The 25,389-nt window shown below is 33.7% G+C and overlaps 3 protein-coding genes and 1 long non-coding RNA gene across 4 annotated transcripts; 2 read left to right on the top strand and 2 right to left on the bottom strand.

Moving 5' to 3' along the window:
- Window positions 1–2,509: 2,509 nt before the first annotated feature.
- LOC122083078 (peamaclein-like) lies at window positions 2,510–3,463 on the top strand. Its single transcript, XM_042650755.1, has 2 exons — window positions 2,510–2,823; window positions 2,987–3,463. The coding sequence occupies exons 1-2, from the start codon at window positions 2,736–2,738 to the stop codon at window positions 3,169–3,171; spliced, it is 273 nt and encodes a 90-aa protein (XP_042506689.1). The 5' UTR covers window positions 2,510–2,735; the 3' UTR covers window positions 3,172–3,463.
- Window positions 3,464–13,373: 9,910 nt separating this feature from the next.
- Window positions 13,374–13,799, top strand: LOC122084085. The gene is made up of 3 exons (XR_006141821.1): window positions 13,374–13,456; window positions 13,536–13,582; window positions 13,658–13,799. It is a non-coding gene; the product is annotated as an uncharacterized LOC122084085 (long non-coding RNA).
- Window positions 13,800–21,053: 7,254 nt separating this feature from the next.
- LOC122084927 (F-box/LRR-repeat protein At3g48880-like) lies at window positions 21,054–22,100 on the bottom strand. Its single transcript, XM_042653344.1, has 2 exons — window positions 21,715–22,100; window positions 21,054–21,624 (listed from the first exon to the last, which is right to left on the bottom strand). The coding sequence occupies exons 1-2, from the start codon at window positions 22,098–22,100 to the stop codon at window positions 21,054–21,056; spliced, it is 957 nt and encodes a 318-aa protein (XP_042509278.1).
- Window positions 22,101–24,068: 1,968 nt separating this feature from the next.
- On the bottom strand, window positions 24,069–25,125 carry LOC122083680 (F-box protein SKIP19-like). Its single transcript, XM_042651552.1, has 2 exons — window positions 24,797–25,125; window positions 24,069–24,712 (listed from the first exon to the last, which is right to left on the bottom strand). The coding sequence occupies exons 1-2, from the start codon at window positions 25,081–25,083 to the stop codon at window positions 24,136–24,138; spliced, it is 864 nt and encodes a 287-aa protein (XP_042507486.1). The 5' UTR covers window positions 25,084–25,125; the 3' UTR covers window positions 24,069–24,135.
- Window positions 25,126–25,389: the final 264 nt, after the last annotated feature.

Below are 25,389 nucleotides of genomic sequence, written 5' to 3'. Positions count from 1 at the left end.
GTTTGCGATCTTACCAAAAAAAAGATTTAGATTGCATTAACAACCTCGAAGCAAGTTTTATCAAAGGTGCATTATTATGCAAATTAGATATTCTTAACCCGAACCTTAATCCCCAAGACATTTTCAGGACAGGCATGGTAATAGCAAGGCATAATCTTACCAGTCAGTGGTTGCAGGATTTATTCCTATGTTTTTTGTTCTTGGTTTATCAATTACGCAGTATGTATGGTTTATTTGGAAGCGTAGACAAGACAGCAGGCGCCGGATGCGTACAAGCACATGGGTGCCGTTGTTCCAGAGCTAGAATTCCAGCACCTGTAAGGTATTTGAAAGCAGCTTTATTCTGCAGCTTAGTGGTTTGTACCCAGAAAATGTCTTTTTGACATTCTTTTGGCCAACTACCCATCGAGATTTTAGAGTGAGTCTTGCACAGAAAGCTCTCGAACTTCACTTCGAAAGTATGTATGCCCAACTGGACAGGATGGTCCATCCTTGAAAGATTTTGTGAACATGTTGGATGGAAGGTTTTAAAACTCGAGATTGGTTTTGATTGAGACTGGTATCGATCCAGATCCATATTGATTGGCATGAGTTGTTTGGATTAGATTTTTTCATCCTTAAATCTTACTAGTGAATCGATATTGGATTAGTCAAGATCCCATTGATACCGATCAGCCATTAATCTATATAGTCCAATTTTTTTTGGGCGAACAATTCAATCCGAATTTTAAAACTATCGTTGAAAGTGAATAAATGACAAATTTTGTTTATCGTATCCTGGGTTCTTGTGTAAATAATCAGGTAGAATCTTATTAATCTGGTATTAGGATCATCTATATCATTTGACCTTTTATTAGGTTTTCATTGTCAATATAGGTGATTGTGATTAATTTCAAGATAATGATATTTTTTTGGATGAATCACATGTCAAATTTTAGAAAAATTATTTATGAGGTGTCAATATTTTATATTATTTCTTTTGTATTTTCAATGGTATAAATGGTTTAAATTTTCTTTACTTATTCGATAAAGAAGAATTTCTTCACAGATGATGTGATGACCTTATAATTGAATTGGCCAATCTAGTTTTGTTCAAATTCTTGTTGCTGAGAATATACAGATTCTAAGGCCGATCTAGACTGATTCTAATTCGATTCACATCTTGACTCAGTTTTTTGAATCACTGACTCTCAATCCATTATTTTTCAGGGTTGAAAATATTATCCTTTCTCATGCTAATAAAAGATTCTTTACGATGAGAAGATTCTTCTTTCACCATGGATTAAAAAAAAAAAAATTGTTCTTAATTTTAACAAAATTTTCAATCTTTGTCAAAAGGCATGGAAAAACTTCATTTTGCCGAAAGGTTGACCTCTGGTACTAAAATTGTTGACGTTTTTCTACCAACTGGGACATGCACAATACATAGAGCCGGCATTACTCTCTAGTCAGGATGAGTATAGATTGTAACAAGGAATTGGTAGTTAGACTAGACATGGACATGGTTTGGTCGTAATATATCTTCCATTTCACTCCCACTTCAACTCAAAAGATAGGATATCAACATACTCTATTAATGTTGAGATTTGCAGGCTTCTAGCACTTCCTTCCATTTGCGACAGAAGTAAATTCTTTCTGCTAAAGAGAGAGAGAGAGAGAGAGTGTGTGTAGTAATTTCCAGTGTAGCTAGGGAAGATCTAACGTAGTAGAAGATGCTTAATTGATCTAATTATCTAATGCAAGTTCTTCGCTTACTTATAAAACATAAAAGGATAGAGCGACAGCTCATGTGACACCGACACCATCCCACCACTATTGTATATGTTTTCATGGTACCGCATTGAAAGGATGAGTTAATTCATGATGGGCCCCACTCTCTCTGTATTTTACCATTTTTGTTGTTTCTGATGGTCCCTCCACATCCACAGTCCACTCTGAGTCTGTTAGGTTACAACATCTCCTCGAGATTCAGTCAGAGACCAAAGACACCCGTCTCCTGCCTTATTAATCCTACCTACTACTACTTTTACTCTCTCTCTCTCTCTCTCTATAGGTGTCTAGAGCCTTCCGAAATCCGATCGACCTTTTGATTCTTTACCATTTTATCTTGATTTTTTGATTTATCTTTGAGATATGGCAATTACTTTACTTCATAAGTAACTAATCTTTCTTTCAGATCAGTAGTGGCAAACAGCAAACCGGCACCTTAGCTTTCAAGGCAATCTCTTTATCACTAATGCACTAGGAGAGAGAAAGTATGTGGTATACTTTACAGTAAAAACCAAACGTACGCAGATAACAGTGGGGAGAGAGAGAGAGAGAGAGGGGGGGGGGGGAAGGTCCCACCGACCTCATCAATGGAAACCGCGTGATGGGTGATGGTTTTCTCTCTCTCACTTACTCGGTGGTCATCGCTGGCTTCCAAACAAAAACCATGACAGACTGTAAATTGCTGCATGTGTCTCTGTCTTTGAGTTTCATTTTTACAATTCAATATATTTCGTCAGTTTTTGTACACTAGTGTCTTAGGTAGAACTCCAGTGGGAGAGAGAGAGAGAGGCCCTCTACCATGGCATCTCCTCCACTATAAATACCCACTCAGCCTTGCCTAATCCACTTCATCTCTCAAGACTTCGTAGTTCAGCTCAACTCTGCAAACTGCTCCTAATTATCTGTCCCTAGTCACTTTCACTTTTTTGGGTAGTCTTTGTTCTTGTCTCTCACTAGTTGAGAATATGAAGAAGTTTATGCTTGCAGCTTTGTTGCTTATGGCACTTCTCCTCACCACTTCCTTTCTTCAGGCCACCATGGCTGATGACACAAGTAAGGGTTTTTATTCCAGTGCTAGCTAGCTCTTTTGTTTGATCTATTAATTGAGTTGCTTTCCTTGTTGATTTAAGCTTAATTAGTGTGTTTAATAAATGTTGGTTAATTAATTTTTTGTTTGTGTTTGTTCCTTAATTTTAACTTTAAAAAAAAGTATTAGGTTTCTGCGGCTCAAAGTGCAAGGACAGATGCGCTAAGGCAGGAGTGATGGACCGTTGCATTAAGTATTGTGGTATCTGCTGCAAGGAGTGCAATTGTGTTCCTTCTGGGACTTATGGAAACAAGCATGAGTGTCCTTGTTACAGAGACAAGAAGAACTCTAAAGGCAAACCCAAGTGCCCTTAAATTTAACATATTTTGAACTTCGAATCCTCCCTTTTATTTATTTTATTTTCCATTACTACTACTACTACTACTTTAATGGGAACTTTGAGGTGTATGTATTCACATTTATAGAACACCGTTGTTGTTGTACTCCTAGCAAAGAAAAAGCAAAAAAAAAAGACATTATTGCACGATGAAGATTGTTGTAGTCTAAGTAGGTAGGAACTAGGATTCGATGATCAGGAGAGCTTTGATGAAAGTCCTTAGATTTTTAAATACTAATAAAATATTAATAAAGTGAGGGTTAGTGTCTCTTCCTTGACTCAACTATGTTCCATGCATATGTTGTCAATCTCTCTCTCTTTCTCTCTCTATATGCGTGTGTGGCGCTAAAATTGCTCCATCTTGGGGAAGAAGAGGGAAGGAAATCTAATATATATAAAAAATAAAAAAAATTAAAAAAATTTTGTGTTATAATCTAGTGTGTCTCTGTGTGTGTTGTGTATTTTTAGTTCAATAAGCAACCATTATAGGGGAGAGGACGGACATAATTTGTTGCTTGGACTGTTAATAGAGAATCCGAGGAAGTCACGTGAAATGACAACTTTGAGTGGCTTGGTCGGTGGATATGGGCCGTTTTGGCTTCTAGTGCCAGCCCCAGCTAATGCGGATCTACCTGTGTGCACGACCAGGTGAGGCAGGAGTGCAGTACCGGGACCGGGACCGGGACCGGGACCGGGACCCAGGACTCAGGAGAGATGTGGTGTGTGACAGTGGCAGTTGGACTGGACCATCTCAATCAAATTAATCGTGAATTATCCCACTTTTTTAACGATGGGCAAGTTTTCAGTCCGAGAGCTTGGGCAGTATATCAACCGTTGGATCATATATAACATTCAAATCCCAATATATTTGACATATTTTTTGGGAAAATTACATGATTACCCATTTCTGGGTTTTTCTTTACAAAAGTATCAGTTAATAAAAATATTCAAAATTAGGTTTTCTTTTACAAAATTACCCATTTTAAATTTAAGTTAACAAAAATACCTAAAATTGAGTTTAAGTTTACAAAACTATCCACTCAAAGTTTTAGTAATAAAAAAAAATATATGATTATATGTGAAAGATGAAGAATCACTATTTTGGGTAGTTTTGTAAATCTAAACTTGATTTTTGGTATTTTTGTTAACTAAAACTTTATGTGGGTAGTTTTGTAAATTCAAACCTAATTTTGGGTATTTTTATTGATCAAAACTTTTTGTGGGTAATTTTATAAAGGAAATTCAAAAGTGGGTAATCATGTAATTTTTTCATATTTTTTTGGGTAAAATATATGTATAACATTCATTCGTTCATATTCAAATTATTCGTGAGAGAGGAGGGTTTGAAAGGGAGCAGATCCTGCGATTTTGTCCCGAAATCCATAAAAGTTGAGACCAAAATCCTCTCTTCATCTGTTCCATTAAATCAGCTAATACCACGTGTCAACAGCCGAAGGCCTCTCCGCCGGTCTCCGCTAGATTTCGTCTCCACAGACGATGTTTTCCCGATTGAAATAAGGATGGTTTTGTGCTTTGATTTCGGTCTAGGCCCATGGGTATTGATCTGTTTGGTTTAAACCGTGGGAGGAGCTTGAGCTCGTACGAAGGAATTCAGTGTACAAACCTGTTAATGGAGCCAACCCCGGGAGTGGTCTTATTCTACATCATTTGGGTCTCCAATATCTTTCCTTTCCAAAATATAAGTCCATTTAAAATCTATGAGCCTTTTTAAAACCAAATGCAATCAATTTCAAATCAAATTAATTCGGGGTTTTTGGCTAGTCGCAGTCCAGCCCATATTTTTACCTCAAAACGTTAGGCCCATCTTGATTTTTTGTTTTCTTGTTTTAATCTTAAATTAGAATGTCATGCTTTGTGCTAATTTAGGGTTTGAATGCTTAAATCATTTTAATTCCTTCAAATCATGTATGCATCTAGAGTTGTTAATTTTCCTTTGTGTACATATATTTTCTCCTCACCTACGTTGGACATCTACTTTATAGAGTTATGTAGTGTCATGTTGTATTTTTTTTTAGTTTCTTGACACATAATTAGTTACTTAATTTAGGGTAATTATAGGATGGCATTAATTGGTTAGAAAAATTTCATATCACTAGTCTAAATAGAATTTTTTAGCATCTTCAATACTTCCCCTAAATTAGATCAAAACAATTGGAACTAGCATAATTAGGATTTGTAAGCTGCTTTAATCCAATCAGTTTGAACTATATACATTTAGCCATTAAAATGCATTTACTTTAGGTAGCTAGCCCAACCCATTTTTCTCTTATTTCATTAGATCTTGGATTATTAAAAACCTTTCACTAATTAGTTCAAAATAAGATTCATAAATTTATTAATCATCCATCTAGGTTAGGCTCAATTAATTGAGCTAGTCTAATTTAGGGTTTCATAGGTTGTTCAACTAATCTTTGATTTACGCTTATTTAATTAGCTTAATTTAGGACTCATAACACACTAATTAAATCATTTAGGTGTTTAAGCTTTAATTAGCGTAATCTTTTCATTACTCGCAGTATAACCTAGGTTAGCAAAATGTAGATACTTGGCTTAGGATTTTCACATGTCATACTTAGATACCTAGTTTACAGTTTTCCATGACCTAGATTGAGGATTAGTTAGTAAGGTGCAAGACAAACCTTGGTCAAACAGAAAGAGATCGACTCTAAGGCCAGGCAAACTGGTGCCTAATACTTTTCCAGTTTGTCACTTGGCACTTGCCCAGAACCTTAGTGCAAATCAGTCTTATCCATTAGAGCCATTAATTTCTCCCCCTTAATTGGAAGAGACATTTATGGGTCATACATCCTTTCTAGGTGGCAGCCCCGTTTATTCATATTGTGTACCCCTCTTGCATTTGAAGACTAGGGAATACTATCTCATCTTAAAGTCAAACCCTAGTATATGTACACACTACATTTTTGTGACCCAATACATTTCTTTCCATCCCCACATAGAGACGGAACAAAATTGATAGAGGAGGGCGAGGTCCATGGTACCTACAGGGTTTAATCAGGCTATAAATGGTAGGTCATTGGTTGACCAATCACAATATTAAGTTGGACACGATGGCCCCCCGTTGGGCCACTATCTAGCTAAGAGAACACCTGATTATCAGTTGGTTGATGCCCGAGTTTCAATACAATTAGTAATAGATGAAGACAGTCTTGAGCTTCAACCAGTCTATCTAGGCCGGGCCTATCAGTGTGGGCCAACTTTTGATACCCCTAAATAGGGGCATCTGTGTCTAATTACAATATGGTGAAGAGCTCCAATCTCTACCTCTCTTCCCTGCCACGGTATTGACGGCATGCAAAGCATATTACCACTTCTTACAATCGCATCAGAGATTTAGGATCAAGGTTCTAAAACTTGAGATCGGTCAAGGTTGACATTGACCTAGATCGAGCTGGATTAGACCATGTCGAATAAATATACCCTTACTTTTCAATAAAATAAAAATTTATTATTTTTTACCCTTGTGCCGTACCCCGTAGATCTTGAAAATTATTATAAATTATCAAATTACAATCGCATCAGAGATTTAGGATCAAGGTTCTAAAACTTGGGATCGGTCAAGGCTGACACTGACCTAGATCGAGCTGGATTAGACCGTATTGGATAAATATACCCTTAATTTTCAATAAAATAAAAATTTATTACTTTTTACCCTTGTGCCGTATCCCGTGGACCTTGAAAATTATTATAAATTACAATCTGTTATAACAGTTAAATCCAGACCATCAAAAGAATCTAAGTTTAGTTAAATAAAATGAATCAATCAAAACTTAGGACAAGTGGGTTTTCTACTTTAAGAATTTTCAAATACGAATCATTTCTTGGAACAATATCAACGTTGGGAATTTGATAAGCAAAATATTCCTCAAACACACGATACTCATATAGTATGACTTTTTATGGCCTATAGAGAAAGAAATATCCTGAACCCACAAACATGAATCAGTTTTTGTACTTCAAGGCCAACGGTTCTAGATAGCACTGCTTAGATAACAAAAGTGTGGGCATCTCATTTTCTTTTCAGGAGAAGTAAATAAGCTAGATGCGTGGGCTAACCCGCGCGTTATAGGCAGTTGTTGTTGTCTCATTCCTCTTTAGTCGGAAGGAAGTGGACACTGAGGGTGGCGATCTGCATCAGTGTTTGCTTGAGACTGAAGCACCTTGGTTTCTGCGACTTCGTCGACGGTTGCGACTTTGTTTCTTTGACAGCTGCACGCGATATTGATTCTTCTTCTTCTTCTTCTTTTTCTCTGCATTATTGATTGTTAGGCGAGGCAAGCTCCTAAACTCTCTCTAGGAGTATAACTCATCTAAGTTGGGCCAGTGTATCTAAACCTTACCGTCTAACCTCGGAGAAGGAATCTATATATCTTTACATTTGGATTTAACAGCGATTTTTTTTTTTAACTAGAAGGATCCCTCTCCACTCAACCCCTCCCTTTTAAAAGAGTGGTCAAAGAAAAATTATGACCACCTGAATTGAGTTTTGAATGGTTTTATTTTTTTCTTCTTTTGTGATGTTCCTTAGTTGTGGAAGAGCATGTGGCATAAGTTTATGATAACAGAATTATACAAATTAAAATTAAATATTTTGATGATCCTTATACTTCTTGTGACTTATGATCAAATGAATGCAATTTTTGTCTTCTATGACACTAGTGCAAACAAGATTTTCTAAGTTAGATATGCAATTGCATTTTCTGTTATTTCCGGCAATGGCTATTGAAAGGATAGTGTGTCTTTATCTTTTTATCTGGGTGAGGACAATGTATTTTTCTTTACCCATCTTCAAATTTCATCAAGATATTTGTTCCATAATCTTCAATCAAACCCTTTAGAAGTGATGATAATCAAGAAATAAAACTGCTATAATGGAAGATCCAAATGGTTCTTTCTGTTACCAAACAATGGATGATTGAAGATATTGATAGGGTTATGGAAACTTAAAATAGTTTAGTATTGTTGACAAGCACAAGTGGAAAACTTACCTGCTTTATTTGTTCTTTTGTTTGTTTGTTAGGCTGTCATCATAGCTTCTGTACTTCTCTTGCTATATTTTCTAGTTTACTTTTGCTTTTGTTTGTCTTTCGTAGAATCTATTAATGTTTCCCCTGTTTTGGCTTCTCTGTTTCTGAATCTTAGTTAGCCTTAAGCCTTAATTCTATTTGTTGTCTCTCTTCGTTTGCTCTGTTTATACTCTATTTTGCTTAGTTTAATTTTCTGATCTGATTTCTCCGGCTCTCCTTGTCTTGCTCTCTTGCTCTGTTTTGCTTTCGATTTTGTTAGGTTTTGTTTGTCTCTTATTATTATTTTTTTTTTTCATTTCTTTTTTGTTCATCTTTTGGCTACGTCTTTTTCTTCTGTAGGTTTTTCCCTTCTCCTTTATTTCTTTACTGATCTCACTATAACTATTGGACTTTGCAATGTTCTCCTTTGGCTGTTATGCTCTTTGGCTTGGGTGTGCGACAATGTTGTGGTTACTTGACATAACGCTATGTTTTGTTTTTGAAATTGGCTGGATTGTATTAAACTGTCGGGGGTTTTATAGCTCAACAAGATTATCTTTGTTTTTTTTCTTTTCCGATTTTCTATGGTAATGTTGCTTGATATCCCTAGATTGTTATTGTTTCTATTGCTATGTTGTACCTTCTTTGTATGAGCATGTTGTTGACTACTGTTATTGATCTTCTTTTGTTTGATTTCTATTTAGGTGAAGCTTTTACAATTGTTGGTTTATTTGTATGTGTTCAATTTTATACTAACCTTACTTATTATATATTGTAGTATAAAAGGTGATTTAGTCAATTTGCTCCAATATGAATATGATATTTTCTGAGAGTGTATCAATGTCATACGGTGTAAGCTCAAATTATTATTTTGTTAATTTATATATATATATATATATATTTTTTAATTTAATGTATGCTAACGATTAAATTACTTTTTTGTAGATGAGTGGTGTAGGAAATTATGTATCAAAATATCGATAGAGAAAATTCAAGAAACTCAAATTGGAATGTGAAATTTTTTTATTCTCAATAATATTTGTATGTGTATTTATACAATATATGTATTTTTTATTATATTCTTTAATTACAGTCATATGAGGAGAATCATGATAATGTTGATCTATGGGACGAGTACCTACAATGCTCATACCTTCGTTTTATTATATAATTTTTTATTCATTTATTTCTTATGATTAATACTTTACATTTTAATTGGCTTATGTGTTTATTTTTGTAGAGGCTATTGTCATACTTTTCTCAATCGAGCGCATATGCATTGTGAGCTTTTAATATGAAGTATTAAGTTATTTTCAAAATTAAATGTTTAAGTTTCTTCGTGTTTCAAAAGCTCGGGTGATGTGACGGGGGTTGTTGGTTTTGGTTTGCCGAGTATTGGTTCTTCTAGTGGGAGATGGAAATCACAATTGTGCGATGTGTTGATAGAGTTTGTATGTCCGCAATGTAAAAAGTCACAGTTAATGCCACACATTGATAGACCTTGTATGTCTGCAACTATGAATACACTTCACATTTCACACATGAACATGCATTGATAGATCTTGCATGTCCGCAACTATCAACACACTTCACATGTGTTTGAACAACGAAAAAGAGTTGACATACAAACATGTATTGATAGCTTTTGTTATTCTCGTGCTATATTTTTTAGTTTACTTTTGCTTTTGTTTGTCTTGTGCAGAATTTCTTATTGATTCCCTTGTTTACTTTGCAGACTTTAACATGAAGGATGTTCATTTAAAAATCTTACAAAAGTAAGTGTAAATCTCTTATCGTTGCGATGTTTGTTTATGTTCAGTCTTATATTAATCTCACTTGTTATTTACTATAGTATACATGATGATTTACTCCATGGGTTTCGACATGGACTGCAAATCTTCGAAGGCCATGTATTTGTTTTGCCAATTTACGTTTTTTTAATTTATTGTGCTAACAATTAATATTTTTTTTTCTATAGATGACGGGAACATTGACGAAAGTGAATACACGTCATGGCAGCGTTTGGTATTAGGATAATACTTGAGTTTTGTGTAGTTTTTTGTGATCTATTTCTCTAATTTATTTTAATTAATTTTTCAGGTCGCAAAAGAACAATCCACTTCCTCATTTCTGACGAGACTGGCGAGGTAGTAAAATATACAAGTTCTAAAATTTTTGATGGTCTAATTAGTCTTTAATCATGTGTTTGTTTTTTATATTGTGATTGAGGTGTTCGCATCGATTGGCCTCGTGTGTTATAATAGAGCTTTTATTACTCTTTTGCTATATTTTTCTAGTTTATTTTTGTTTTGTTTGTCTTGTGCAAATTTTTTTATTATTTCTCCTATTTATTTTTTCAGATTTTAACATGAGGGGGGGTTCAATTAAAAGTCTTATAAAAGAAAGTGTAAATCTTTTATTGTTGCGTTGTTTGTTTATATTCAGTTTTATACTAATGTCATTTGTTATTTACTGTAGTATACATAATGATTTATTCCACAGGTTTCGACATAGACTGCAAATTTTCAAAGGCTATGCAGTTGTTTTAGAGTGTAAGTTCAAATTTGTTTTGTCAATTTATATTTTTTTAATTTATTGTGTGCTAAGGATTAATATTTTTGTTTTCTGTAGATGAAGAGAACATTGACAAAAACGAATACACGTCATGGCAACGTCTGGTATTTAAATAATACTTAAGTTTTATGTAATTTTTTGTGATACTTCTCTTATTTATTTTAATTATTTTTTTATGTTACAAAACAACAATCCACTTCCTCATTTCTAACGAGTCTGGTGAGGTAGTAAAATATATAAATTCTGAAATTGTCTTTAATTTTATTAATTTTTAATTGTTTGTTTGTTTGTTCTAGTGTGGTTGAGGTGTTTGCATTGATTGGCCATGTCTGTGATGTCATTTTTGGTAGTGTCAACCGCTATACTTACAAGTATCTAGATTATAATTAAACCTATTCGATATTGAATTTAGTTTCTTCTTATTTATTTAAATATTATTTGAGTAGCTTCCTAAGGAGATGATATGCTAGGACATCTATCTTCGTCCACTGAGGCTTTGTTTTTATATTCTTTTACTGCACAGTTCCACATTTTCTTATCAGTATGTGATCTTAGGCCGTTATAATATAGCTTTTGTTATTTTGTTGTTATATTCTTTAGTTTACTTTTATTTTTGTTTGTCTTGTGTAGAATCTCTTACTTTTTCCTTTGTTTATTTTTGTAGACTTTAACATGAGGAAGGTTCATTTTAAAATCTTACAAAAGTAAGCGTAAATCTCTTATAGTTGGGTTATTTGTTTATGTTCAGTTTTATATTAATGTTATTTGTTATTCTCACTTGTTATTTACTGTAGTATACATGATGATTTATTCCATAGGTTTCGGCATTGACTGCAAATTTTTGAAGGCCATGTAGTTGTTTTAGAATGTAAATTCAATTTTATTTTGTCAATTTATATATTTTTTTAATTTATTATGTGCTAATGGTAATATTTTTATTTTTTGTACATGAAGGGAACATTAATGAAAGTGAATACACGCCATGGCAGCATCTGGTATTTAGAAAATACTTGAGCATTGTGTTGTTTTTTGTGATCTATTTCTCTTATTTATTTTAATTAAATTTTCAGATTACAAAATAAGAATCCACTTTCTCATTTTTGACGAGCCTAGCGAGGTAGTAAAATATATAAATTATGAAAATTTTTATGGTCTTATTAGTCTTTAATTTTGTGTTTATTTTTTCTAGTGTGTTTGAGGTGTTTCAATTGATTGGCCATTTGTGATGTCATTTTTAGTAGTATTAACCGACATACCTACAAGTATCTAGACTAAAATTAATTAAACCTATTCGATATTGAATTTGATTTATTCTTATTTATTTAAATTTTATTTAGCTGGCTTCCTATGGAGATGATATGTCAGGACTATCTATGTTCGTCATTTGATGCTTTGTTTATAAAATCTTTTACTGCATAGTTTCACATTGTATTATCAGTATGTGAACTTAGGCTATTATACTATAGCTTTTGTTATTATTTTGCTTTTTTTTTAGTTTGCTTTTTTTTTAGTTTACTTTTATTTTTGTTTGTCTTGTACAAAATCTTATATTGTTTCCCTTATTTAATTTTGCAGACTAACATTAAGGAGGTTCATTTAAAAGTCTTACAAAAGTAAGTGTAAATCTTTTATCATTGAATTGTTTACTTATGTTCAGTTTTATATTAATCTCATTTTTTATTTACTGCAGTATTCATGATTTATTTCATGGGTTTCGATATAGACCGCAAATCTTTGAAGACCATACAGTTGTTTTAAAGTGTAAGTTAAAATTTAATTTGTCAATTTATATTTTTTAATTTATTATGTGCTAACGATTAATATTTTTGTTTTTTTGTAAATGAAGGGAATATTGATGAAAGTGAATGCACGTCATGACAGCGTTTGGTATTTAGATAATACTTGAGTTTTGTATAGTTTTTTATGATCTATTTCTCTTATTTATTTTAATTAATTTTTCAGGTTACAAAACAGCAATCCACTTCCTCATTTCTGATGAGCTTGATGATGTAATAAAATATACAAGTTTTGAAATATTATATATTCTTATTAGTCTTTAATTGTGTGTTTGTTTTTTCTAGTGTGGTTGAGGAGTTTGCATTGATTGGCCTCGTTTGCAATATCATTTTTTGTATTGTCAACCGACATACCTACAAGTATGTAGATTAAAATTAATTAAACCTATTCGATATTGAATTTGATTTATTCTAATTTATTTAAATTTTATTTGGCTGATTTCCTGTGGAGATGATATGTCAGGACTATCTATCTTTGTCAATTGATGCTTTGTTTATATAATGTTTTATTGCATAGTTTTCACATTGGCTTATCAGTATGTGAACTTAGGTTGTTATATTATAGCTTTTATTATTATTTTATTATTTTTTAGTTATTTTTGTTTTTTTTTGTCTTATATAAAATTTTATATTGTTTCCCCTGTTTAATTTTGCAGACTTTAACGTTTGGGAGGTTCATTTAAAAGTCTTACAAAAGTAAATGTAAATATTTTATCATTAAGTCTTTTGCTTAGGTTCAGTTTTATATTAATCTCATTTTTTATTTACTACAATGTACATGATAGTTTATTTCATGGGTTTCAACATGGACGGCAAATCTTTGAAGGCCATGCAATTCTTTTAAAGTGTAAGTTCAAATTTAATTTGCCAATTTATATTTTTTTAATTTATTGTGTGCTAACGATTAATATTTTTGTTTTCTATAGATGAAGGAAACATTGATGAAAGTGAATACATGTCATGGCAGTGTCTGGTATTTAGATAATACTTGAGTTTTGTATAGTTTTTTATGATCTATTTCTCTCATTTATTTAAATTAATTTTTCAGGTTGCAAAACAGCAATCAACTTCCTCATTTTTGACGAGCTTGGCGAGGTAGTAAAATATACATGTTCTGAAATATTCTATAGGCTTATTAGTCTTTAATTGTGTGTTTGTTTTTTCTAGTGTGATTGAGAAGTTTACATTGATTGGCCTCGTTGGTGATGTCATTTTTTGTAGTGTCAATCAAAATACCTATAGGTATGCGGATTAAAATTAATTAAACCTAATTGATATTGAATTTGGTTTATTCTTATTTATTTAAATATTACCTGACTAGCTTCCTAGGGAAATAATATGCCAGGACTATCTATCTCTGTCCACTAAGGCTTCATTTATAGAATTTTTTACTGCATAGTTCTACATTGTTTCTATGGAATGATTAATAATTTGCTTGCTCTCAAATAATAACAAATTCACATCTTTGTGACTTATGATCAAATGGATGCAATATTTGTCTTTTATTACTATAATGCAAATAATATTTTTTGGGTTAGATATGCAGTTGTTTTTTTCTGATATTTAATACTGTGGCTATTGAAAGTATATTATATCTTTATCTTCATATATAGGGAGAATGAGGACTATATGTTAGAAGTACAGAAATGAAAAACTTACCCTCTTTATTTTTGCTCTTTTATTTGCTTGTTAGGTTGTTATCATATAGCTTTTATTTTTTTTTGCTATATTCTTTAGTTTGTTTTTTATTTTATTTATCTTACGTAGAATTTTTACTGTTTCCTATTTATTTTTGCAAACTATAACATGAGGGAGTTTCATTTAAATGATCTACAAAAGTAAATGTAAATCTCTTATTGTTGCATTGTATGCTTGTGTTTAGTTTTATACTAATTTTATTTGTTATTTACTGCAGTATACATGATGATTTACTCCATAGGTTTCGGCATGAAATACAAATCTTCAAAGGCTATGTAGTTGTTTTAGAGTGTAAGTCCAAATTTGTTATGCCAATTTACATTTTTTTAATTTAATGTGTGCTAGCTGTTAATATTCTTTTATTTTTGTAGATGAATGGAATATTGACGAAAATGAATACATATTATGATAGCATCTAGTATTTAGATAATACTTAAATTTCGTGTAGTTTTTTGTGATCTATTTCTCTCATTTATATTAATTAATTATTTAGGTTACAAAACAATAATCCACTTCCTCCTTTCAGACGAGTCTGACGAGTTAGTAAAAGAAATAAATTGTGAAATTTTTTTTGGCATTATTAGTCTTTAATTGTGTGTTTGTTTTTTCTAGTGTGGTTGAGCTGTTTGAATTGATTGGCTTCGTCTGTGATGCCATTTTTTGGTAGTGTCAACCGTCATTCCTACAGATATCTAGATTAAAATTAATTAAACCTATTCAATATTAAATTTGGTTTCTTCTTATTTATTTAAATTTTATCCGACTACCTTCTTAGGGAGATGATATGCCAGTACTATCTATCTCTTTCAGCTAAAGCTTTCTTATAAATTCTTTTACTGCGTAGTTATACATTGTCTTATCAGTATGTGAACTCTTTTGTTGGCTTGTTAGGCTGTTATAACATAGCTTTTGTTATTCTTTTGCTATATGATTTAGTTTATTTTTGTTTTTATTTATCTTGTGCAGAATTTTTATTATTATCCCTGTTTACTTTTGCAAACTTTAACATGAGGGGGGTTCATTTAAAAGTCTTACAAAATAAGTGTAAATGTCTTATCGTTAAGTTGTTTGTTTATGTTCAGTTTTATACTAAACTTACTTGTTATTCACTGCAATATACATGATGATTTATTCCATGGGTTTCTGCATGGACTGCAAATCTTCAAAGGCTATGCCGTTGTTTTAGAGTGTAAGTTCAAATTTGTTTTATTAGTTTACATTTTTTTAATTTATTGTGTGCTAATGATTAATATTTTTATTTTTTGTAGATTAAGGAAACATTAACAAAAGCGAATACTCATCATGTCAGCGTCTAGTATTTAGATAATACTTGAGTTTTGTGTAGTTTTTATGATATATTTCTCTCATTTATTTTAATTAATTTTTTAGGTTATAAACAACAATCCACTTCCGCATTTCTAATGAGCCTGGTGAGGTAGTAAAATATACAAGTTCTGAAAATTTTTTATGGTTTTATTAGTCTTTAATTGTGTGTTTGTTTTTTTAAGTGTGGTTGAAGTGTTTGCATTGATTGGCCTCGTTTATGATGTCACTTTTTGTAATGCCAACCACCATACTCACATGTATTTAGATTATAATTAAACCTATTTGATATTGAATTTGGTTTTTCTTATTTATTTAAATATTATTTGACTAGCTTCATAGGGAGATGATATGCCAAGACTATCTATCTCCCTCCATTGAAATTTCATTTATAAAATCTTTTACAGCACAGTTCCACATTATCTTATCAGCATGTGATCTTATTCTGTTATAATATAGCTTTTGTTATTCTCTTGCTATATTTTTTAGTTTACTTTTGCTTTTGTTTGTTTTGTGCAAAATCTCTAGTTGTTTTCCCTGTTTACTTTTATAGACTTTAACATGAGGGAGGTTCATTTAAAAGTCTTACAAAAATAAGTGTAAATCTCTTATCGTTGCGTTGTTTGTTTATGTTCAATTTTATATTAATCTCACTTGTTATTTACTATAGTATATATAATGATTTACTTCATGGGTTTCGACATGGACTACAAATCTTCGAAGGCCATGTAGTTGTTTTAGAGTATAAATTCAAATTTTTTTTGTCAATTTATATTTTTTTAATTTATTATGTGTTAACAATTAATATTTTTGTTTTCTTTAAATGAAGGGACCATTAATGAAAGTGAATACGCATCATGGTAGCGTCTAGTATTTAAATAATACTTGAGTTTTGTATAGTTTTTTGTGATCTATTTCTCTCATTTATTTTAATTAATTTTTCAGGTTACAAAATAGTAATCCACTTTCTCATTTTTGACGAGCCTGACGAGGTAGTAAAATATATAAATTATGAAAATTTTTATGGTCTTCTTAGTCTTTAATTTTGTGTTTATTTTTTCTAGTGTGTTTGAGGTGTTTGCATTGATTAGCCTCGCTTATGATGTCATTTTTAGTAGTGTCAACTGTCATACCTACAGGTCTCTAGACTAAAATTAATCAAACATATTTGATATTGAATTTGGTTTTTTCTTATTTATTTAGATTTTATTTAACTGACTTCATAGGAAAATGATATACTAGGACTATCTATCTTCGTCAACTGAGGCCTCTTTTATACTGCATAGTTCCACATTGTCTTATGTTATTATTTTGCTTATTTTTTACTTTATTTTTGCTTTTGTTTGTCTTGTATAGAATCTTATATTGTTTCCCTTGTTTACTTTTGCAGACTTTAACATGAGGAAGGTTCATTTAAAAGTCTTACTAAAGTAAATGAATCCTTTATCATTGAGTTGTTTGTTTATGTTCAGTTTTATATTGATCTCATTTTTTATTTACTGCAGTACACAAGATGATTTATCCCATGGGTTTCGGCATGGACAATAAATCTTTGAAGGCCATGCAATTGTTTTAAAGTGTAAGTTCAAATTTTTTTACCATTTACATTTTTTTTTTAATTTATTGTGTGCTAACAATTAATATTTTTATTTTCTATAGATGAAGGGAACATTGACGAAAGGGAATACACGTCATGACAACGTCTAATATTTAGATAAGACGTGAGTTTTTGTAGTTTTATGATCTATTTCTCTCATTTATTTTAATTAATTTTTCAGGTTGCAAAATAGCAATACAGTTCCTCATTTCTAACGAGCCTAATGAGGTAGTAAAATATACAAGTTCTGAAATTTTCTATGGTCTTATTAGTCTTTAATTGTGTGTTTGTTTTTTCTAATGTGGTTGAGGTGTTTTCATTGATTTGCCTCATTTGTGATGTCATTTTTTGTAGTGTCAACTGATATTCTTACAGGCATGGTTTTAAGTATCGGTGTGTATCGTGCCGTATCGGCCGATACGTATCCGTATCGGTAGGCATCGGCACGATACATACCGATACGCTACGGAGAATTTTGGGCCCCCTTTTACGTATCGCTGTATCGTGCGTATCGTACCGTACCGTATCGGTACCGATACGTACGATACGAACTTTTGAAAATCTGGAAATTCCCGAGAGTATCGGTACCGTATCGGTATGTATCGACCGTATCGTGCAGTATCGAGCCGTATCGTACTGTATCGGTACGTATCGACTGAAAATATGAAAATTCCCGTGAATGTGCCTTTTATTGTTTGAAACAAACACTTCAAACTCTCACCAATAGTTTTCTATATTTCTCTTCTTTCTTCCCCTTTGATTCACACACCTTTTTGGAGACTCAAATGGTAGATTGAAAGAAACATTATCGAAGTGAATGGTTCAAAGAAGGAGAAAAACATAGTCCAAGAAGAACCTTGAACTTGAAAGTTGAAAATTTTGAATAGTAAGTTCTTGAATCTTTACTCACTTTTTTCAATTTTAACCTTAGATTTTCAAGTTTTTTTACAAATCTAAGGTTCATCATAGGGGTGTCAACCGGTCGGGTCGGTTCAATTTCGATCGGGCTTAATCGGGCTTAAAGACTTTCAAAGGCTACACCGTGTCCGCCCATTTAACTAATCGGGCTTAGTTATTGAGGGCATGGTACACTTTATATTCGGTCGGTCGGCCTCGGGCTATAATCGGGCCACCTTAATCGGGCTTTAGTCGGGCCTTAATTGGGCTACGGACATGTTTAATGTTAAACGGGCTTTAACCGGTTTTTAAACGGACCCTCTTTAAAATGTGCTCTTATATTCCGGTCCACTCATGCAAACCCAAAAAAATGATAATAAATTAATAAATGATACCAAATATAACCATTATTTAAAATATGAACATGTTTTTACTTTTTAGTTTTTACTTTCTAATTTGGGTGGTAAAATAGGTATTCTACAATCACTAAAGGGTCGGGCTAGGCCAGTGCACAATAGGCCGGTCTCGATCGGGTGTTAAACGATCGGTCTCGGTCGGGCGCCCGACGGTCCAAGTAGCAAAACCAAGACCGACCGTTTATAAACGGGCCGGGCTCAAGCCCGACACGTTTAATAAACGGTCCGGGCTGGACCGGTCTATAAACGGTCGGTCCCGATCGATTTAGTCGGTTCGGGCCACGAATTGACACCCCTAGTTCATCATACTTAGAATCACATTTTGTGCATCATTATTACATGAAATCATTGGATTTATAAGGATTTACAAACTTTTTTCAAGAGAAAATGAGGGTTTCAATTTATTTCAAATTTCTTAGATTTACTCATGCTCAATGATTAAAAATGTTTAGATTTTTTATATGTTATGTAAAAACAAGTGTTCTACAACTTCCATGGAAAATTTTGATTTTTCTCAAAAAAATATATTTGTCTATCAATACCATACCCTCATCATTTTGAACATTTTCAACTCAATATATTTGTTTATCAATACGATACCCTCCACTTAAGTATTTATGCATTCTACATGTTATATATAACTTTTTTTAACTGTTTTTTTTATGCAAAAGTGTATAAAAATGTGTTCCCTATCCATTTATGTGCGTATCTTTAGCGTATCTTAGCGTATCTCCGATACGATACGATACCCTCCGATACGTATCTTAATTTTGACCGACCGATACGGAGACCGATACCGATACTTTAATCCTTGCTTACAGGTATCTAGATTAATGAAAGCGAGAACAATCTCAATCTCAATGACTGACATTAATTTTGCGGTTGTAGATGTTTTACTTCAAAAAGAGGTGGCATTGCTCTTTGGCAATGAAGCTCTGCACAATCACACACAGGTGACTGAAGGTTTGATTTGGTTTAGTACTGTAAATGGAACAGGAGAATGAGGAGAATCAAAGGTGGGATTGAGTTCAGCAGTAGTGGAGAGGATGAGATGGGAGCAAGAAAGAGTGGGATGGGTTGGTGGGAGAGAAAGACAAGTGAGGGTTGAAAGGGTAGAAGAGTTTCAAGGGGGAGTAATGGGTGGAAAAAATATGGTTGTTATGTATTGGTGGAGAGGTTTGTAATTAAGAGAATGGATGGAAGAAGCTTGTTACTAACCTATGAGTTTAGGCATACCCATCAATTTTGAAGCAAATGGGAATGAGTATTAGTGACCCTTCTATGCATTTTATGTTAGGGCGTGAGATCCATGGGGGCATTCTACAAAAAATAATATTACAACTGATTATAATGTCTAAAATCATCTCATCATGTCCAGAGTTTGGTGACCTACTATATATTTTAATAACATCATTGTTAGCTCTGTTTTTTGGGTTCAAAGAACTGAATTCTGTAAAAACATAAACTGATTTTGAAGCTTTTTCGTGTACTGTTGTCGATGCCATTGATATTGAATGCTTTACCCCGGAAATAGAATAGCTTCAAAATTAAACTGTTCTAAGCTTGAAATAAATGTATCAGTTACTACTTCTGGACAAATTGGTTTTCTACTTTGAGGTGTTCTTGGTCCTTCAAACTGCACCAACAGAAGCAAAGAATAACATGCCGACTAAACTTATCCCCAATGGGTGCTTTGAAGAAATGACTGTGGAAGTGCTGTCATTTCTCCATTATCATACTCTTGTAGCGTTCTCGGGAGGATTTACTTTCAAAACTTACAAGGATTGTAGAAGCAGAAATTTCATTGTTGTATGATGTTCAAGCTGCAAAGGAAATATATGTGGGATCAATCAGTCATGATAGGCTTTTGACTTTATTAATGACAATGGAGACAGTTCTTTGTTATGTTGTATGAATGTCTCTCAAAATTTGTATGGATAGTCATATTTGTGAATACCAAAAATAAATATGTTTTGCAAAAATCAATGCTGAGAAAATCCACTTCTTTTCTTTACCCAAAAAATATAAAGAGAAGAAAATCCACTTCTTAGCAGAAAAAGGTTTGAGATCGTGGTTCTTATAACCCTTGGCCTTATATAGAATAGCAGAGTAGATGCCCTCCTTAAATTACAACCGATGAATTAATCACAGAAGAGCTAGAGGAAAGGCTAGCCAATTTTCAAGTCATCGTTTTTGATGACAATACCAGAGCATGTACTGTCAAAACTTTTCTTTTTCGGGTGCCAAAATGGCAAAATCTGTCAGAAGTTTTTGTTGCAATGTACAGTGAGTGGCAATCACAACAATACTGAAGCATTTTAATCTTCTATAAAACCTACTACTTGAGTTACATCAGAATATTCAAATGAGAAACATTTTCTTCTAACAACAGCAACAAAGACATACACTATCCGACCAGAGACAACCATTCACTCCCCCCTCCCAAAAAAAAGGAGTAAGAAGGCATATTTCCACTTAAGATGAACTTTCAATCAGGAACTGGGAAAGTAGTACTAGTTATTAGTATTTGTAATGGCTTGATGGAATAAATAGTTGGTATAGTATGATTTGAAAGGGTCGAAACAGAATGATGTTGAACCCTCAAACATGAATGTCTTGATATGAGATGCTATCTCCAATATCTCTTTGTCATCCTCCTCAAAATGAATACAATTCCTTGCATCCAATAAAACCAAGTCCTCACAACCATCCAATATTATCTTTAGGCTATTCTTTGGCAGTGTACTTCGACTAAGCCTTAAATACCTAATTTTTGGGAGTGCAGTTGCGATAGCAATTGCTTCTTCAGTGTATACTGAACCAGTTGTAGAAAGCCCAACAAAGTTTTTGCAGCTAAGGCTGATTTGTGTGAGGATATCTTTAAATGAGTCTTTTGGGATCAATAGCAAGGACAGGTGCTCCAAATCCTCCCATTTACTTACAAATTTACGCAAATGGTGAGTGAGTAACTCAATACATTTATGATGCAACAGATTCAAGTCACTACAGTTGATTGTCTTATCACCCCAGTTGCCATAGTCCCACAGTTCAGTTCCCATATCTAAAACTCTCAAACTTGGGAACCTGTTATACACAAGTGAAAACCAGTAAGATTAACGAAACCTATCTGTTTGTTAGTTTCATATAAAAAGCCTAAAGGTGAAAGAAACTTACTCCTCTGATACATATTGTAATGCCCCTGGTGTACAGCAAGCTGGGAGGGCAAGTTTGGTTGCAGACCCGCAACTTCGTTTGACAGCAATCTTTAAGAAATTTATCAGAACATCGGAGAGTATGCTCGAAAAGTTGTTCACATCCATGGGTTGTGAGAATCTTAACATTGCAGACATTAAAAAACTTGTTGAGAAGTCAAGATTAGTCCAACAATGAGGATTGAGAGTGGCTTTGTACCATAACTTGCACACCAATGGAACATCAAATATCAGAGACTCCAGACCCACCCTTTCAAACACAATCACCAAACAGTCTTCATTCAACTCTTCCCATCTTCTTTCAACCTCTTCTAAGACTCCAATCTCAGGATTTGACAAGACATCCATCTCTTCTCAGTGACGAGACTTTGAGCATTTGGTGATTGGGTTTATAAAGATGTTTGGAGACCAAAAAGTATCCTGCCTTATTAATGAAATTTAAGTATATCACGATGAGAACTGACAAAGCAAAGGAGTGACATGGGAAAATGGAATTTAATTCATGATTGGAACTGAAAAGGCCTAGGGTACTTGTCTGATCCATGACTTATAATCCTTAATAACTAGAGATAATCCTTCATATCTCGTCAATGTTATCTTTCATATTGATACAGGTCTGACCATTTAATTACTATGTGCTAATTCCTTGCAAGCTTGCATAATATAACAGAAGCAAATTGAATAACTGACGCAACAGGGTAATTTATACAAGACCCCATCTGGTTTTTCTGAGATTCCATATACCTTCTTGAGTTGTTAAGACCGAGACAGCATTAACTAGACATGTAATTTGATAGAGAAATCCTTAGGAGAGTGCCGGCTTTGTCTCTCTCTCTCTCTCTCTCTCTCTCTTTCTTCCCCTTTGAAACGATTCCTCTGCCCACCTGTAGTAATCAAGCTCCTTCCCACGGCCCTATTAGCGCCGCCTGCTAGCAGTTGGCGGTCTGCCCATCCCACTGTCCTCGAACTCTGTCGAGTCTTGGTTCCAGATTACTGTAGGTAGCATTCAAAACAATACTAAAGCATCACAATCCTCTTCCATTTCTTGGTAATGAAGTAAAACTTCTGGTTAGATTGAGCTACACATCAGAATATACAATTATAAACCATAATAGAAAGCTGGTAACCACATTCCCACTTGGGATGAACTTCCAATCAGAAATTGGGTAAGTAAAAATCCAATCTCAGGGTACAGGTTATCCATGTCTCTCAGTTACATGATCATGAACATTTGGTAATTGGGTTTATAAGGGAATGCTCGAGAGACCAAAAGGATAATAGCTTATTAATGGCATTCAAGTGTTACGATGGGCAACTGAGAAAACCCAGAAGTGATATGGGAGAATGGAAAGTTGACAATTAATTGATACAACTATTCCCAATGGCTTTCATTCTCCCTTGGATGGGATTTATAAGGGAATGTTGAGGACCTAAGCTCATTTATTAATGACACTTAATTTTCATGATGTGAGCTGGAAAAGCCGCGGGGTGACATGGGAGAATGGGAAGTGGATTCTGGTTTATTTCGTTGTTCGATAATTTCTGAGCCTGGGCCTGTTGAGGCTCTTTTATGCCCTTAGTCTTATTATTTTTATCCATTAAAAAAAAAAAAATCTTGATGCATAATTAAACAAAGGGCATAAAACAATCAGCTTAATTAGCAATAGAAATACTGAAAATCAGATTTTTGTCTGAGTTGGGATGGGGGAGTGTGGATCAGGTTCTTATACATTCTCGTACGATTTGATCCACACGCATGGAATCCATCACAGGTATTTTTTTGTGTGAATTATTTGTGTAGATCATTCTCTTACAAGGACCTGATCTACTTTTGGAGTAGCGTGGGGTTGGGGCTGGCAAGGAGAAGAGACAATTTGAATCCTAAACCATGGGGAAAGTGTATAAGGTTGAAGCATTAAAAATAGATACAAGAACATCGCGGTGAGATGGAAATATGCAATAGTTAGGGTCCAGCTTAATTAATTTCCTTGAATCCATCTAGAAGAAAACAGAGCAGAACAATGGGTGGGGCGGTTACCTCAGGGGAAGAAAAATTTGCAAACAGGAATGATTTAGAAGGAAAATCCTACATGGGTTTTGTAAATTGACTTCGTTTCGAAAGAACCCAACCCATCGGAGGCCTCAAGAATTATGATTTCGCAAATTTACTAGATTTCACATGGTTTGAAGAAAATCCTGTAAGGAAACAGAGCAATGGGTGGTGTGGTTACCTCGGGGGAAGGGATCCAAAGTCCAAACTCTCTCTATTTTCTTTTTATTAGAACTATTAGAAAGGATTATAGTACAAGCCGCAGTAGCAAAGGAAACAGCGAACGACAGAAGAGAGAGAAAAGAAAGGTTGGGGGGGGGGGGGGGAAGAATCCTAGACATCAAAAGGGCTATTTATCATGGCTTGATACAAGAAATGGTCGATATAGTATGATTTTGAAGGGTCAAAAAAGAATGATTTTGAACCCTCAAAAAAGAATGTCTTGATATGAGATGCCATCTTCAATATATCTTCATCATCCTCCTCAAAACCACAGCAATTCCTTGCATCCAATAAAACCAGATTTTTACAACCTTCCAATATTACCTTTAGGCTGTTCTTTGGCAGAAAACTTCCACTCAGCTTCAAATACCTAATCTTTTGGAGTGAAGTTGCAATAGCTAATGCTTCTTCAGTGCCTACAGTACCTGTTGTAGAAAGCCCAGAAAAGTTTTTGCAGGAAAGGCTGATTTGCCTGAGGATCTCTTTAAAAGAGTCTCTGGGTATTGATAGCAAGGAGAGGTGCTCCAAATACTTCCATTTTGCTATAAATTTCGGAAAATCACGATTAAGCAACTCTACACATTTAAGATGCAATAGATTTACATCAACACGGTCCAAAATCTTCTCATCCCAGTTACCATAATCCCAAAGCTCTGTTCCCACATCTAGGACTCTCAAATTTGGGAACCTGTTATATACACAAAAACCAGAATAAGATATTAAGTACAGGGTTGGTTATGTTACATCTCTTTGGCAATTTCAATAGACTTACTCCTGGGATACATATCGCAAGGCCTCTGGTGTACAACCAACTGGGAGTGCAAGTTGAGTTGCAGACCTGCAACTTCGATTGACAGCAATTTTGAAGAAATTTATCATGAAATCAGAGGGTTTCATCATGGGCTGTGAGAATCTTAACATTGCAGATTTGAAAAGAATAGTTGAGAAGTCAAGATTAGTCCAGCATTGAGGATTGTGAGTGGCTTTGTACCATGATTTGCACACTAATGGAACATCAAAGAGGAGAGACTCTAGACCCACCCTTTCAAACACAACCATCAAACAGTCTTCATTCAACTCTTCACATCTTCTTTCTTCTTCAAAGACTCCAACCTCAGGGTATGAGTTATCCATCTCTCTCAGTTTACTTGGGTTTGAGCATTTGGTAATTGGTTTTATAAGGAATGCTCTGGAGACCAAAAAAGATCTGTCTTTTTTATCTTTTTTGGTGTAGAAACCAAAAAAGATCCATCTTATTAACAGAACTTAAGTATGGGGATGATCTGTTTGTAACCATGGTTGTTACAAGTGATTGTTATAACCACCTTTTCTTTTCTTTTTGCCCTTGGCAACACACTTTTTTAT

This window comes from Macadamia integrifolia, chromosome 7, assembly GCF_013358625.1.
Source record: "Macadamia integrifolia cultivar HAES 741 chromosome 7, SCU_Mint_v3, whole genome shotgun sequence".
NCBI lineage: Eukaryota > Viridiplantae > Streptophyta > Magnoliopsida > Proteales > Proteaceae > Macadamia > Macadamia integrifolia.
The sequence above is the reverse complement of the archived record's forward strand: the minus strand, read 5'-3'. Positions and strand labels throughout refer to the sequence as shown.